This window comes from Crinia signifera, chromosome 3, assembly GCF_055691185.1.
Source record: "Crinia signifera chromosome 3, ASM5569118v1, whole genome shotgun sequence".
NCBI lineage: Eukaryota > Metazoa > Chordata > Amphibia > Anura > Myobatrachidae > Crinia > Crinia signifera.
Genome location: NC_139219.1, coordinates 324,787,298 through 324,803,960, shown reverse-complemented (window position 1 = coordinate 324,803,960; position 16,663 = coordinate 324,787,298). Strand labels below are relative to the sequence as shown.

The 16,663-nt window shown below is 50.1% G+C and overlaps 1 protein-coding gene across 2 annotated transcripts in view; it reads right to left on the bottom strand.

Moving 5' to 3' along the window:
- The window catches only part of ADCY3 (adenylate cyclase 3), a 137,115-nt gene that overhangs the window by 30,324 nt on the left and 90,128 nt on the right, over positions 1 to 16,663 (bottom strand). For both annotated transcript variants that reach the window (XM_083178817.1, XM_083178816.1), the window contains exons 3-7: positions 15,862 to 15,992; positions 6,319 to 6,430; positions 5,925 to 6,052; positions 4,254 to 4,412; positions 3,423 to 3,588 (exon numbers count right to left, since the gene is read on the bottom strand). In XM_083178817.1, coding sequence (XP_083034943.1) covers positions 3,423 to 3,588; positions 4,254 to 4,412; positions 5,925 to 6,052; positions 6,319 to 6,430; positions 15,862 to 15,992 — 696 coding nt within the window. The remainder of the gene's footprint in view (positions 1 to 3,422; positions 3,589 to 4,253; positions 4,413 to 5,924; positions 6,053 to 6,318; positions 6,431 to 15,861; positions 15,993 to 16,663) is intronic.

Genomic DNA, 16,663 nt, shown 5'->3' with positions numbered 1-16,663 from the left:
ACCTATAATCGTCTCCTAAGCCACCTTACTGCTAACTCCATTCTAGACCCCCTCCAATCCGGGTTCCGCCCTTTACATTCCACTGAAACTGCCCTGACCAAAGTCACTAACGATCTACTATCGGCTAAATCCAAAGGCCTCTTCTCTATCCTCATCCAGCTTGATCTGTCGGCTGCCTTTGACACTGTTGACCACCCTCTCCTGCTCAACACCCTCCGCTCCTTTGGCATCACTGGCACGGTCTTCTCCTGGTTCACCTCATACCTCTCCGATCGCTCCTTCTCCGTCTCCACTCCGAGCTCCTCCTCTCCTACTACCCCCCAGCCAGTCGGTGTTCCCCAAGGGTCAGTCCTTGGCCCTCTCCTCTTCTCCCTTTACACCACCTCTCTGGGCAACCTCATCAGCTCCTATGGTTTTCATTACCACCTTTATGCTGATGATACCCTAATCTATCTCTCCTCCCCCATCTTATCCCCATCACTCCTGTCCAAGGTCTCCGAATGCCTCACGGCCATCTCAGCCTGGATGACCCAACGCTTCCTGAAACTAATCATGGCTAAAACTGAACTTCTAATCTTCCATCCCCCGAACATCCCCTCTTCTCCCACTATCTCCATCAGCATTGGTGAAACCGAGATCACGTCCACCGACCAAACGCGCTGCCTCGGTGTCATCATTGACTCCTCCCTCTCTTTCACCCCCCACATTCGTGCTCTCTCACAGTCTTGCCGCTTTCACCTACGCAACATCTCACGCATCAGACCATTCCTCTCCACTGACGCGACCAAAATTCTCATTCACTCTCTTGTCATCTCCCGCCTTGACTACTGCAACATCCTTCTCTCTGGGCTACCTCTCACGCGCCTCGCACCTCTCCAATCCATTCTTAACGCTGCTGCTAGGCTCATCTTCCTCTCCCGCCGCTCTACCTCCACCTCCCCCCTCTGTTTATCTCTTCACTGGCTCCCCATTCCTTTCCGAGTTCTCTTTAAACTCCTCACCACCACCTACAAGGCTCTCTCCTCCTCCACAGCTCCCTACCTCTCTTCACTGATCTCTATCCACACTCCCTCCCGTCCTCTTCGCTCCATCGCTGACCGCCGACTGACCTCTCACCTAATCACCTCCTCCCACTCCCGTGTCCAAGATTTCTCTCGCGCTGCCCCCCTGCACTGGAACAACCTCCCGCCACCCATCAGGCTATCTGATTCCCTTACCTCCTTCAAGCGCTCCCTCAAAACCCACTTTTTTCGACCAGCCTATCCCTCCTCCTAACCTCTTTTGATCCTCCTATCCTGCCTCCGTTCCCCTCCGTTCCTACTTATCCTATTGTATTTCGTTCGTCCACCCACCTATTTTTAGTATGTTAACTCTTATGAGCAGGGCCCTCCTTCCTCACGTACTCACCCTACCTCTTTACCTCACCTGTGCTCCTGTCCTGTTCTTCCCTTCCTCTACTTCATCTTCAGTCTCCTCGACAATTTTGACACCTACTTCTGAACTGATGCTGATTTTAGTTCTACCAGCTATACCCCTATTTATACTGTATCTTTCAACACACCCTGTACGTTACCTTGTCATTTGTTTTTTTTTTGTTTGCTATGTACGGCGCTGCGGACACTTTGCGGCGCCTTATAAATAAACGTACTACTACTACTACTAGTCTGGAAATCTAAACCTGGATACACACTAGACGACAGGCAAACGATCCAAAGTCCTCAATGATTTCACTTGACAAACAATATAGGGCATACACAGTGCAATCTTACAAAAGACCTAATGCTATACCGTCATTGGCCAATCCTCAAATTGAGCTGCATGAAGATGTGAGGGACTACGCCGTGGAAGTCCAAATAGAGACTCAACATTTGACAATTTGAACAATTTATCATCATCAGAATCGGGCAAATTGTTCAAAATATCGTCTAGTGTGTATCCAACTTTAAGTCCACAGCTCCAGCTCCAGAAGTCTCGTCTGACAGTGACTTTCCTCCAATAGAACACACAGGCTTATCCTATTATATGACTGGCAGAAAACAGCATGTACAGCCCATTGCTGATCACACAGCTCCTGCGACTTCCATCAGTGTGACCCTGGCGTAACCTAAGGTCACATCAGCATCATTCACAGCAGGCAGCACGCACCGGAGCAGAGGGAAGACATCAAAGGTAAGTCAAAGTGTGCAGACACACAAGGGGGGGTGGGATTGTATGGGTGGAGACACAAGGGGAAGATATTTGATGGCTGGAGACACAAGGGGGAGAGATTTGATGGCTGGAGACACAAGGTCTTAGTGACTTGATGGCTTGAGACACATAGGGGATATATTTTATGGCTGGAGGCACACAATGGGGAGAGATTTGATGGCTAGAGACTCAAGGTAGGGGAAGACTTGATGGCTGGAGGTGCACAAGGGGGAGAGATTTGATGGTTAAGACACAAGGTGGGGGAAGACTTGATGGCTGGTGGCACACAAGGGGAAATTTGGTTCGCTGGAGACACAAGGAGGAGAGATTTTATGGCTGGAGTCACAAGGTCTTGGAGACTTGATAACTGGAGACACAATCAGGACATATTTGATGGCTGGAGGCACACAAGGGGAGAGATTTGATGGCTGGAGACACAAGGGGGGGAGATTTGATGGCTGGAGACACAAGGTTAGGGAGACTTGATGGCTGGATACACAAGGCCTGTGAGACTTGATGGCTGGAGACACAATGGGAAGAGCTTTGATGGCTAGAGACACAAGGACTGGGAGACTAAATGGCTGGAAACAGAAGGTCTGGGAAACTTGAGGGCTAGAGACACAAGGTGGGGAAGACGATGGCTGGAGACACACAAAGGGAGAGAATTGATGGATGGAGAAATCCTGACGTCCTCTGCCTTTTCAGTCACCTACAGTCACAAGGACACACCCATTTGGGGAGGCCACAACGACTTTCTGGGGTTTCAAATTGTGGAGGGGGAAACCAGCCAAATCTGCCCTAGAGCATCAAATTGGTCAGGGCCAGTCCCGGAGGGGTGTGTCCAAACACATCTAAATTGCAATGTAAAAATAATGCTGTCAGTCATGTGTGGACTACATGCAGAAACAGCCAGTATTTACCCTGCACGCAAGCACAATAACTGTATTTGAACTACTTGAATTGCAGCATGTCATCAGCAGATACCTCTGGAACTGCAGCCAATCAGGTGACTAGAGAATAGCGACATTGCTGAGGCATGAGGCACAGTTCTTGAGGATGTAACCAATCAAATCCCTTGCACCATGACTGGTTCCTCCCACACGTCGCCCATCTCTCGCCTCTGCTGGCAGATACCACAAAATCCCATTCTGGCTGATCACCGTTACATGTGAGGCGGGGGACTCAGAGTTTGTCAAGAGGCATCAGACCATAATGGGAGGATGGGTAAGACTTACCACTCCATTGATGCCATTCTTGTTGACCTGCTGCTTTGGTAGGACGACCAGGTAAGTGACGATGCTCTTCTCTCGCAGATAGTCGCACCGCGTGCCCCCTTCCCCTGGTTCCACGTCAAACTCTCCCTTCAGACAATCATACGTGCTCTGCGATATGTGTACACGCCTGTGACCACCAGGGAGATAAAAACACGTTAGGGTACATGCAAAAGCGGCGCATTGTTCTGAGTGAGCAATGACTCTAATCCTTCCAGATGGACCAAGATGTTGGGGGAGAGTTATCAAAGCTTAGAGGGAGATAAAGTGGGGAGAGATAAAGTACCGAGCAACCAGCTCCTGTCATTTATCAAACACATCCTGTAATGTGACAGTTGGGAGCTGGTTGACTATTTTTTAAATCTCTCTCCAAAACTTAGTACATCTCACCACATATAAGCCTGTAACATGACAGTTAGGGGCTGATGGGATGGTACTTTGGGCCAGATGTACAAAGCTTGAAAAGGGATAAAATGGAGTGATAAAACAATCAGCCGCTGACTGCAACACCACAGACTATCTTTGAAAAATGACAGTTATGAGCTGATTGACTCTCCGTGTTATCACTTTTCAAGCCTTAGTACATCTCACCCTATATACTGTATCTCTCTCTTTATGCTTTGATACATAAGCTATAAATGGCAATAATATGCTCCTAAGGCTTATTACGTAGTCCCTCAGCCGGATAAATGACACATGGCAGGAGATGCGCCAATTCCGGATCCTACTAAACAGAATGATGCCACTTTTGGCTTTATTTGGGCCAGATGGCATTATATGGTAACATAGACTTACCCAGGAATTCCGCCAGCCTCCATCTTGTTAGCCAGCGTGACATCCGTGGACCACACATCATACTGCCAGCGCTTCTGGCCGAGGACCCCGCCAATGACCGTCCCGGTGTGCACCCCAACACGCATGTCCACGTCTGTCTTTGTCTTCTCCCGGACATACCTTCACATAGGAACATACCTCAGGGTTAGCGGTTTGCCCCGTAAGAACACGATATGACACAGTAGCGCCCCCTCTGCATCTAAGTAAGACCTAATCTGTGCTCGTTATTGCTTTATAAACAACATGTGTGGCGCTATACCTCATACAACCAAATCCAGATGGCTGACAACAACATGATACCATGCATGCTCCGGAATGACGGGTAATGTGGTTATTGGTACTGACGGCCAGTTATAGGCCTGTGTGATAGGTAATGACAGCTGGGCACTTAGAATACTTCTGCATGTACAGACCACGAGGGCAGCCATATTGGGAACATTTCAACTCCCATATTTGTCTCAGAACAGTACCTCCACCACCCCTGTTAGAAGGAGCGGCAGCTTGTACTCTCCTGTGTGGCTTCTGTAATTGGATAACACGTTCCTAAGTGCATTTATTACTGAGAATGGCCAAGGGCCTAATGGGACACAAATTTTCAGGCAGGTGTCAACCAAGCCTGCTCCACCTGCAGCCCCACTCGGAGACAGAACAGAAATGAGACCCCTGTTTAGAAAAGCAGGGGTCTTGTTTCTGTTCTGTCTCCGAGTTGTACAAATCTCTTATATATTTAGCCAGATCTGTCACTCATCCCCTGTGTGTATAACGCTGGGCGGGGTTACAAGAGTGATTGACAGCGTTATACACACATAGTTTCTGCCTTAGGACACCCCGCCCAGCATTGTACACAAAGCCGCCCCCCCCCCCCCCCCCCCCTAGGGAAAAGACCAGCGTTATACACATCCCCACCTCCTTTGAAAACACCGCCCCCCGCCCACAGCCAGGGCTACAGCACCACCCACCCTCCACCATTGTACACCACAGGCAAGTGATGTAGGTGAGTGGCGGGTCTGCCCGCACCCCCCCCTCCCCCCCCCCCCACGAGCGGGTCTGCCCGCAACACACACACCCCCGCACAAGGGGGTCTGCCCACAACCACCACACACACACACACCCTGCAGCAGTGCACCCCCCCACCCCTGAAGGAGCGGGTCTGCCCACAAACCCCCACCCCCCCCAGCAGCAGTGCACCCCCCACCCCCAGAGCAGCGGGTCTGACCATCCCCACCCCAACCCCCCGCGGCAGTGCACCCACCCATCACCCCCCCACTGCAGCTTTGGGTATGCCTGCCCTTGGGGGGCCGGGTCTGCCCCCCCCCCCCCCCGCGAGCAGGTCTGCTCGCACACACACACACCCCCTGCGCGAACGGGTCACCTGTGTTAAAACACCTTTCTTATCAATGACCTAGCTCCGCACAGGTGATGGCAATCATACATTACCAGGGAAGCACAGGAGCAGAGCATTGTCTCCCTCATGGAGAGGGTCAGGTAGGCAGCCCTGATATATAATGGCCGCAGGCTCCGTGTTCCTGACCTTGTTATCCTGATAGGGCCGGGAAGTGTCTTGCACCGATTAGGCAGGGATACAGTTTGGTAAGAACACTGATACAGTATGGAGACATGTACAGTACTTACGATATAGCATCGACCATGGCTAAACCCATCATTATAGAGCAGTAGGCATGATCGTCCCTGTAGTCCGGCAGACCGCAGATACAGTAATAGCAGTCTCCCAGAATCTTTATCCTCAGCTGGTGGTATTTCTACAACACAAGATGTAGAATCAGCTATTAATCTCCTCAGGAACCTCAGTATATACCGTGGGCACTGCAGGCTGTAATGTGCCGAACCATATGAATTACACAGGTTCTGAGGCTGATTAAAATCAGGTGAAATGCAGGCTTAAAGTCAGCCAGCCACAGAACCTGTATAATTCACATTTCTCTCATTAAAGGGATATTATAACTAATGTAATTGCAGGGTCCTGTATCATGTGTATTACTTGCAATGGTGCGGGTCATGTACTTACCGCTGCAAGCTTGTCAAAGCGGGCGAATAACTCGTTGAGCAGTTTCACCAGCTCCTGGGCGCTGCAGTAGGAGGAGAGCTGCGTGAAGCCCACAATGTCAGCGAAGAGAATGCTGCAGGGAGACAGAGAGAACATGGGTGATAATCTGCAGGGCAGTGATGCCTCAGAACAATGCAGTAGGGTGTAAAGGGTGGGTGTCTGGTGTAACCCAAGACTTTGGGTACTTCCCATAGCCCGAGATGAGGTACTCAAAATGTTAAAATTTTTGGATGCAAAAAACATTAACAATGTCAGGGGCTAAAGTGTGTGTTATGGCTGAAAAAAAGACGTTGGTCCATTGAGATCAACCTATCGGACTTTTAACTAGTGTTCCCGCTAGGCTGTTTTAGCGGGGCGCTGCGCCCTGCCCGATTTTTAAAGGGCAGAATGCGCCCTGCCCCTCTAGAAGCGCCCCGCTAAAACAGCCTGCTGCCTGCCCGCCGGAGTGCACCGGTGAAGCCCAGCGCCGCCATAGATTGCGGTGCACCGCGCTTTCCCGGCAGCTCGAGGACTTAGTTACGTCCGGGCACACCCCCTTTAGTGTCGCGGCAGCCCGGGCGCGCCCCCAATTGTGACGCGGCGGCCCGGGCGCGCCCCCTACAGTGACGCGGCCGCCCGGGCATGCCCCCTTCAGTGACGCGGCGGCCCAGGCATGCCCCCAATTGTGACGTTGGCGTGCCCGGTCCACCCCTCCAGCGCCCTGCCCCGTTTGGTTCCTAGAAGGAACACTAGTAACTACTGACTTGTGGAATTGAGTTCCACCACCTGTAATGGTGAGGTACAAGTAGCATTCTAGTTTCCAAACTATTGGAAAAGAGCCAGGACACCCATTCTTTGGACCCTCCAAAGATCAACTGAGATGATGAAGGCTTGGAGACATTCTGATGACCTGGAAGTTGATTGTGTAACTTTTCAGATTTCATTATTAGCTTCCTCTAGAATAGATTAAACCATGCAAAGATCAAGGAGAACTTAAAGAAGGCCTTCATCCAAGAACTGTACATCTCTCTGAGAGTCAATGGAGTGTTCAGGATGCGGCCTGTACCTCAGGAATGACGAAAATCCATAACTTAGGAGAAAAAGGGGATTTGGACTTAGTAAAGTCCGACACTAAGATCTTGGTCCTCAGTCTTGGATCCCGAGTACAGGTGCTGGTGGCGCTGGTAGCGCCTAGGTTACACCGGCAGGAACCGGAGCCCGACAGAAGATGATTTTAAACTCAGACTAAACAACGAAGATGGTAACACTGAATGCTATCAGCTCAGATGGAATATCTCAAGGAAATAGGGCTTAAAGAACTAGAATAAGGCAGGAACGAGGTTTGAGAGCCTATACTCTGGAACTTCCTTTTATAGGAGGGATCTGACCTCTGCCCTCATAATCCCCTGAATAAAAGAAAGTGCCTTCCCCTTTAGGGACGTGCATGCATGAGTACACTAACATCCCCCTCCTTCCTTCCCGCCCGCCTGCCCAAGGATGCCCCCAGGAAACAGCTGGAAGCATAGTGCAGTATGGTGTATAGTGCACATAGGGGTCCTGTAGGGGGGTACCTGACATTCCTGTGCCGGTACATGTACATGGTGTTAGAGAGATGACAGCTGGAACCATAGTGCAGTATAGTGTATAGTGTACATAGGGGTCCTGTAGGGGGGTACCTGACATTCCTGTGCCGGTACATGTTCATGGTGTTAGAGAGATGACAGCTGGAACCATAGTGCAGTATGGTGTATAGTGCACATAGGGGTCCTGTAGGGGGGTACCTGACATTCCTGTGCCGGTACATGTACATGGTGTTAGAGAGATGACAGCTGAAACCATTGTGCAGTATAGTGTATAGTGCACATAGGGGTCCTGTAGGGGGGTACCTGACATTCCTGTGCCGGTACATGTACATGGTGTTAGAGAGATGACAGCTGGAGTCATAGTGCAGTATAGTGCACATAGGGGTCCTGTAGGGGGGTACCTGACATTCCTGTGCCGGTACATGTACATGGTGTTAGAGAGATGACAGCTAGAACCATAGTGCAGTATAGTGTATAGTGCACACAGGGGTCCTGTAGGGGGGTACCTGACATTCCTGTGCCGGTACATGTACATGGTGTTAGAGAGATGACAGCTGGAGTCATAGTGCAGTATGGTGTATAGTGCACATAGGGGTCCTGTAGGGGGGTACCTGACATTCCTGTGCCGGTACATGTACATGGTGTTAGAGAGATGACAGCTGGAAGCATAGTGCAGTATTGTGTATAGTGCACATAGGGGTCCTGTAGGGGGGTACCTGACATTCCCGTGCCGGTACATGTACATGGTGTTAGAGAGATGACAGCTGGAACCATAGTGCAGTATAGTGTATAGTGCACATAGGGGTCCTGTAGGGGGGTACCTGACATTCCTGTGCCGGTACATATACATGGTGTTAGAGAGATGACAGCTGGAACCACAGTGCAGTATAGTGTACATAGGGGTCCTGGAGGGGGGTACCTGACATTCCTGTGCCGGTACATGTACATGGTGTTAGAGAGATGACAGCTGGAACCATAGTGCAGTATAGTGTACATAGGGGTCCTGTAGGGGGGTACCTGACATTCCTGTGCCGGTACATGTACATGGTGTTAGAGAGATGACAGCTGGAACCATAGTGCAGTGTAGTGTACATAGGGGTCCTGTAGGGGGGTACCTGACATTCTCGTGCCGGTAAATGTACATGGTGTTAGAGAGATGACAGCTAGAACCATAGTGCAGTATAGTGTATAGTGCACACAGGGGTCCTGTAGGGGGGTACCTGACATTCCTGTGCCGGTACATGTACATGGTGTTAGAGAGATGACAGCTAGAACCATAGTGCAGTATAGTGTACATAGGGGTCCTGTAGGGGGGTACCTGACATTCCTGTGCCGGTACATGTACATGGTGTTAGAGAGATGACAGCTGGAACCATAGTGCAGTATAGTGTATAGTGCACACAGGGGTCCTGTAGGTGGGTACCTGACATTCCTGTGCCGGTACATGTACATGGTGTTAGATGACAGCTGGAACCATAGTGCAGCAGAGGCAGAACTCTGGGAGGCAATGGAGTCATCTGCCGCCGGGCTCCTGCTCCCAGGGGGGCACCTCTCTTCCCATGTGAGTTTAAATCAGTTAATTGAAAGCCGTTGATATCGCTTCTGTGGCTGACTCCCCCTCCTAGCAGGACCATAGATGTCCCACTCTCTTTAATCTAAACATAATATCCATACCATACACATGCATACATATATTTATATAAGATGGTGTGTGTGCTGGGGGGGCACCAATATTTATCTTGCCTCCGGGCAACTGGGACGAACTTACGCCACTGTAGTGCAGTATAGTGTATAGTGCACATAGGGGTCCTGTAGGGGGGTACCTGACATTCCTGTGCCGGTACATGTACATGGTGTTAGAGAGATGACAGGTGGAGTTATAGTGCGGTATAGTGTACATAGGGGTCCTGTAGGGGGGTACCTGACATTCCTGTGCCGGTACATGTACATGGTGTTAGAGAGATGACAGCTGGAACCATTGTGCAGTATAGTGCACACAGGGGTCCTGTAGGGGGGTACCTGACATTCCTGTGCCGGTACATGTACATGGTGTTAGAGAGATGACAGCTGGAACCATAGTGCAGTATAGTGCACATAGGGGTCTTGTAGGGGGGTACCTGACATTCCTGTGCCGGTACATGTACATGGTGTTAGAGAGATGACAGCTGGAACCATTGTGCAGTATAGTGCACACAGGGGTCCTGTAGGGGGGTACCTGACATTCCTGTGCCTGTACATGTACATGGTGTTAGAGAGATGACAGCTGGAACCATAGTGCAGTATAGTGCACACAGGGGTCCTGTAGGGGGGTACCTGACATTCCTGTGCCGGTACATGTACATGGTGTTAGAGAGATGATAGCTGGAACCATAGTGCAGTATAGTGTATAGTGCACACAGGGGTCCTGTAGGGGGGTACCTGACATTCCTGTGCCTGTACATGTACATGGGGTTAGAGAGATGACAGCTTGAACCATAGTGCAGTATAGTGCACATAGGGGTCCTGTAGGGGGGTACCTGACATTCCTGTGCCGGTACATGTACATGGTGTTAGAGAGATGACAGCTGGAACCATAGTGCAGTATAGTGTATAGTGCACACAGGGGTCCTGTAGGGGGGTACCTGACATTCCTGTGCCGGTACATGTACATGGTGTTAGAGAGATGACAGCTGGAACCATAGTGCAGTATAGTGCACATAGGGGTCTTGTAGGGGGGTACCTGACATTCCTGTGCCGGTACATGTACATGGTGTTAGAGAGATGACAGCTGGAACCATTGTGCAGTATAGTGCACACAGGGGTCCTGTAGGGGGGTACCTGACATTCCTGTGCCTGTACATGTACATGGTGTTAGAGAGATGACAGCTGGAACCATAGTGCAGTATAGTGCACACAGGGGTCCTGTAGGGGGGTACCTGACATTCCTGTGCCGGTACATGTACATGGTGTTAGAGAGATGATAGCTGGAACCATAGTGCAGTATAGTGTATAGTGCACACAGGGGTCCTGTAGGGGGGTACCTGACATTCCTGTGCCTGTACATGTACATGGGGTTAGAGAGATGACAGCTTGAACCATAGTGCAGTATAGTGCACATAGGGGTCCTGTAGGGGGGTACCTGACATTCCTGTGCCGGTACATGTACATGGTGTTAGAGAGATGACAGCTGGAACCATAGTGCAGTATAGTGTATAGTGCACACAGGGGTCCTGTAGGGGGGTACCTGACATTCCTGTGCCGGTACATGTACATGGTGTTAGAGAGATGATAGCTGGAACCATAGTGCAGTATAGTGTACATAGGGGTCCTGTAGGGGGGTACCTGACATTCCTGTGCCGGTACATGTACATGGTGTTAGAGAGATGACAGCTGGAACCATAGTACAGTATAGTGCACACAGGGGTCCTGTAGGGGGGTACCTGACATTCCTGTGCCGGTACATGTACATGGTGTTAGAGAGATGACAGCTGGAACCATAGTGCAGTATAGTGTATAGTGCACATAGGGGTCTTGTAGGGGGGTACCTGACATTCCCGTGCCGGTACATGTACATGGTGTTAGATGACAGCTGGAACCATAGTGCAGTATAGTGTATAGTGCACATAGGGGTCCTGTAGGGGGTACCTGACATTCCCGTGCCGGTACATGTACATGGTGTTAGAGAGATGACAGCTAGAACCATAGTGCAGTATAGTATATAGTGCACATAGGGGTCCTGTAGGGGGGTACCTGACATTCCTGTGCCGGTACATGTACATGGTGTTAGAGAGATGACAGCTGGAGTCATAGTGCAGTATAGTGTACATAGGGGTCCTGTAGGGGGGTACCTGACATTCCGGTGCCGGTACATGTACATGGTGTTAGAGAGATGACAGCTGGAACCATAGTGTATAGTGCACACAGGGGTCCTGTAGGGGGGTACCTGACATTCCTGTGCCGGTACATGTACATGGTGTTAGAGAGATGACAGCAGGAACCATAGTACAATATAGTGTATAGTGCACATAGGGGTCCTGTAGGGGGGTACCTGACATTCCTGTGCCGGTACATGTACATGGTGTTAGAGAGATGACAGCTGGAACCATATTGTATAGTGCACATAGGGGTCCTGTAGGGGGGTACCTGACATTCCTGTGCCGGTACATGTACATGGTGTTAGAGAGATGACAGCTGTAACCATAGTGCAGTATGGTGTATAGTGCACATAGGGGTCCTGTAGGAGGGTACCTGACATTATTGTGCCGGTGCATGTACATGGTGTTAGAGAGATGACAGCTGGAGTCATAGTGCAGTATAGTGTATAGTGTACATAGGGGTCCTGTAGGGGGGTACCTGACATTCCTGTGCCGGTACATGTACATGGTGTTAGAGAGATGACAGCTGGAACCATAGTGCAGTATAGTGCACATAGGGGTCCTGTAGGGGGGGTACCTGACATTCTCATGCCGGTACATGTACATGGTGTTAGAGAGATGACAGCTGGAACCATAGTGCAGTATAGTGTACATAGGGGTCCTGTAGAGGGGTACCTGACATTCCTGTGCCGGTACATGTACATGGTGTTAGAGAGATGACAGCTGGAACCATAGTGCAGTATAGTGTACATAGGGGTCCTGTAGGGGGGTACCTGACATTCCCGTGCCGGTACATGTACATGGTGTTAGAGAGATGACAGCTGGAGTCATAGTGCAGTATAGTGTACATAGGGGTCCTGTAGGGGGGTACCTGACATCCCTGTACCGGTACATGTACATGGTGTTAGAGAGATGACAGCTGGAACCATTGTGTAGTATAGTGTACATAGGGGTCCTGTAGGGGGGTACCTGACATTCCCGTGCCGGTACATGTACATGGTGTTAGAGAGATGACAGCTGGAGTCATAGTGCAGTATAGTGCACATAGGGGTCCTGTAGGGGGGGTACCTGACATTCCTGTGCCGGTACATGTACATGGTGTTAGAGAGATGACAGCTGGAGTCATAGTGCAGTATAGTGTATAGTGTACATAGGGGTCCTGTAGGGGGGTACCTGACATTCCTGTGCCGGTACATGTACATGGTGTTAGAGAGATGACAGCTGGAACCATAGTGCAGTATAGTGCACATAGGGGTCCTGTAGGGAGGTACCTGACATTCCTGTGCCGGTACATGTACATGGTGTTAGAGAGATGACAGCTGGAACCATAGTGCGGTATAGTGTACATAGGGGTCCTGTAGGGGGTACCTGACATTCCTGTGCCGGTACATGTACATGGTGTTAGTGAAATGATAGCTGGAACCATAGTGCAGTATAGTGTATAGTGCACATAGGGGTCCTGTAGGGGGGTACCTGACATTCTCGTGCCGGTACATGTACATGGTGTTAGAGAGATGACAGCTGGAGTCATAGTGCAGTATAGTGTACATAGGGGTCCTGTAGGGGGGTACCTGACATTCCTGTGCCGGTACATGTACATGGTGTTAGATGACAGCTGGAACCATAGTGCAGTATAGTGTATAGTGCACATAGGGGTCCTGTAGGGGGGTACCTGACATTCCTGTGCCGGTACATGTACATGGTGTTAGTGAGATGACAGCTGGAACCATAGTGCAGTATAGTGTATAGTGCACATAGGGGTCCTGTAGGGGGGTACCTGACATTCTCGTGCCGGTACATGTACATGGTGTTAGAGAGATGACAGCTGGAGTCATAGTGCAGTATAGTGTACATAGGGGTCCTGTAGGGGGGGTACCTGACATTCCTGTGCCGGTACATGTACATGGTGTTAGAGAGATGACAGCTGGAACCATAGTGCAGTATAGTGTATAGTGCACATAGGGGTCCTGTAGGGGGGTACCTGACATTCCTGTGCCGGTACATGTACATGTTGTTAGAGAGATGAAAGCTGGAACCATAGTGCAGTATAGTGTACATAGGGGTCCTGTAGGGGGGTACCTGACATTCCTGTGCCGGTACATGTACATGTTGTTAGAGAGATGACAGCTGGAACCACAGTGCAGTATAGTGTACATAGGGGTCCTGTAGGGGGGTACCTGACATTCCTGTGCCGGTACATGTACATGGTGTTAGAGAGATGACAGCTGGAACCACAGTGCAGTATAGTGTACATAGGGGTCCTGTAGGGGGGTACCTGACATTCCTGTGCCGGTACATGTACATGGTGTTAGAGAGATGACAGCTGTAACCATAGTGCAGTATAGTGTATAGTGTACATAGAGGTCCTGTAGGGGGGTACCTGACATTCCTGTGCCGGTACATGTACATGTTGTTAGAGAGATGACAGCTGGAACCATAGTGCAGTATAGTGTACATAGGGGTCCTGTAGGGGGGTACCTGACATTCCTGTGCCGGTACATGTACATGTTGTTAGAGAGATGACAGCTGGAACCACAGTGCAGTATAGTGTACATAGGGGTCCTGTAGGGGGGTACCTGACATTCCTGTGCCGGTACATGTACATGGTGTTAGAGAGATGACAGCTGGAACCACAGTGCAGTATAGTGTACATAGGGGTCCTGTAGGGGGGTACCTGACATTCCTGTGCCGGTACATGTACATGGTGTTAGTGAGATGACAGCTGGAACCATAGTGCAGCATAGTGCACATAGGGGTCCTGTAGGGAGGTACCTGACATTCCAGTGCTGGTACATGTACATGGTGTTAGAGAGATGACAGATGGAACCATAGTCCAGTATAGTGTTCATAGGGGTCCTGTAGGGGGGTACCTGACATTCCTGTGCCGGTACATGTACATGGTGTTAGAGAGATGACAGCTGGAACCATAGTGCAGTATAGTGTATAGTGCACATAGGTGTCCTGTAGGGGGTACCTGACATTCTCGTGCCGGTACATGTACATGGTGTTAGAGAGATGACAGCTGGAGTCATAGTGCAGTATAGTGTACATAGGGGTCCTGTAGGGGGGTACCTGACATTCTCGTGCCAGTACATGTACATGGTGTTAGAGAGATGACAGCTGAAACCATAGTGCAGTATAGTGTATAGTGCACATAGGGGTCCTGTAGGGGGGTACCTGACATTCTCGTGCCAGTACATGTACATGGTGTTAGAGAGATGACAGCTGAAACCATAGTGCAGTATAGTGTATAGTGCACACAGGGGTCCTGTAGGGGGGTACCTGACATTCTCGTGCCAGTACATGTACATGGTGTTAGAGAGATGACAGCTGAAACCATAGTGCAGTATAGTGTACACAGGGGTCCTGTAGGGGGGTACCTGACATTGCTGTGCCGGTACATGTACATGGTGTTAGAGAGATGACAGCTGGAACCATAGTGCAGTATAGTGTACATAGGGGTCCTGTAGGGGGGTACCTGACATTCCTGTGCCGGTACATGTACATGGTGTTAGAGAGATGACAGCTGGAACCATAGTGCAGTATAGTGTATAGTGCACATAGGGGTCCTGTAGGGGGGTACCTGACATTCCTGTGCCGGTACATGTACATGGTGTTAGAGAGATGACAGCTGAAACCATAGTGCAGTATAGTGTATAGTGCACATAGGGGTCCTGTAGGGGGGTACCTGACATTCCTGTGCCGGTACATGTACATGGTGTTCGAGAGATGACAGCTGGAACCATAGTGCAGTATAGTGTACACAGGGGTCCTGTAGGGGGGGTACCTGACATTCCTGTGCCGGTACATGTACATGGTGTTAGAGAGATGAGAGCTGGAACCATAGTGCAGTATAGTGTACATAGGGGTCCTGTAGAGGGGTACCTGACATTCTCGTGCCGGTACATGTACATGGTGTTAGAGAGATGACAGCTGGAACCATAGTGCAGTATAGTGTATAATGCACATAGGGGTCCTGTAGGGGGGTACCTGACATTACCGTGCCGGTACATGTACATGGTGTTAGAGAGATGACAGCTGGAGGCATAGTGCAGTATAGTGTACATAGGGGTCCTGTAGGGGGGTACCTGACATTCTCGTGCCGGTACATGTACATGGTGTTAAACTGCTGCAGCTCCTTCTGTTTCTGGTCCTTCTTCATGTCGTTGAGCATCTCGTCTGCGATGTGTTTGGGCAGAATGGAGAGGAGGAGTCTTTCCTGCAACGAAAGAATAAACAGAAGCCATGATTGGAGCGTCCTTGTCTTCTAGGAGATGCTGGTACACGAGGTGGCGGACTGTACACACACCGGCCTTCTCCAACGTTCCTGATCTGTATGATACAATCAGCTATCTGGGAAAGGAAACTGCTAGCGCTCTAGTCATTGTGGAACTACAAGTACTATCATGCCCTGCCAGGCAGAAGCATTTATATGACAGCGGACATCTTCCATTACTTAAGATTTGTGTACCGCTGGCGGAGCTATGTCAGAGGGACATTGTTCTGTAATCAGTATTGGGAGGCAGGAGATGCTGAGACTTATAGTTCCACAAGTGGCCTGAAACGTCAATTTACAAAGAAAACGTATTCACATAATAACGTTACCACTGACAGCGTGTCTGTTGCACATCGCCCACTTAATGCCCTCACCCCGGCACACACATAGTGGGCACCATTAGGAAAGATTCCCTGCGCACTGGCGAAAAAAATCGTCAAGGTGAATTAATGGGGCCAATACATCTACCATTAATCGCGTCTATTCCCCATTTTGCTGAGGCCTGAGTAGGGTCATCAGCAAAACACAATGGGGGAACGCGTGTGCAGTGTGACTTAGCCCCCCCATCCGCTACTGTGAGAAGACCATCACACCGGAATCGGAGGACAAACACA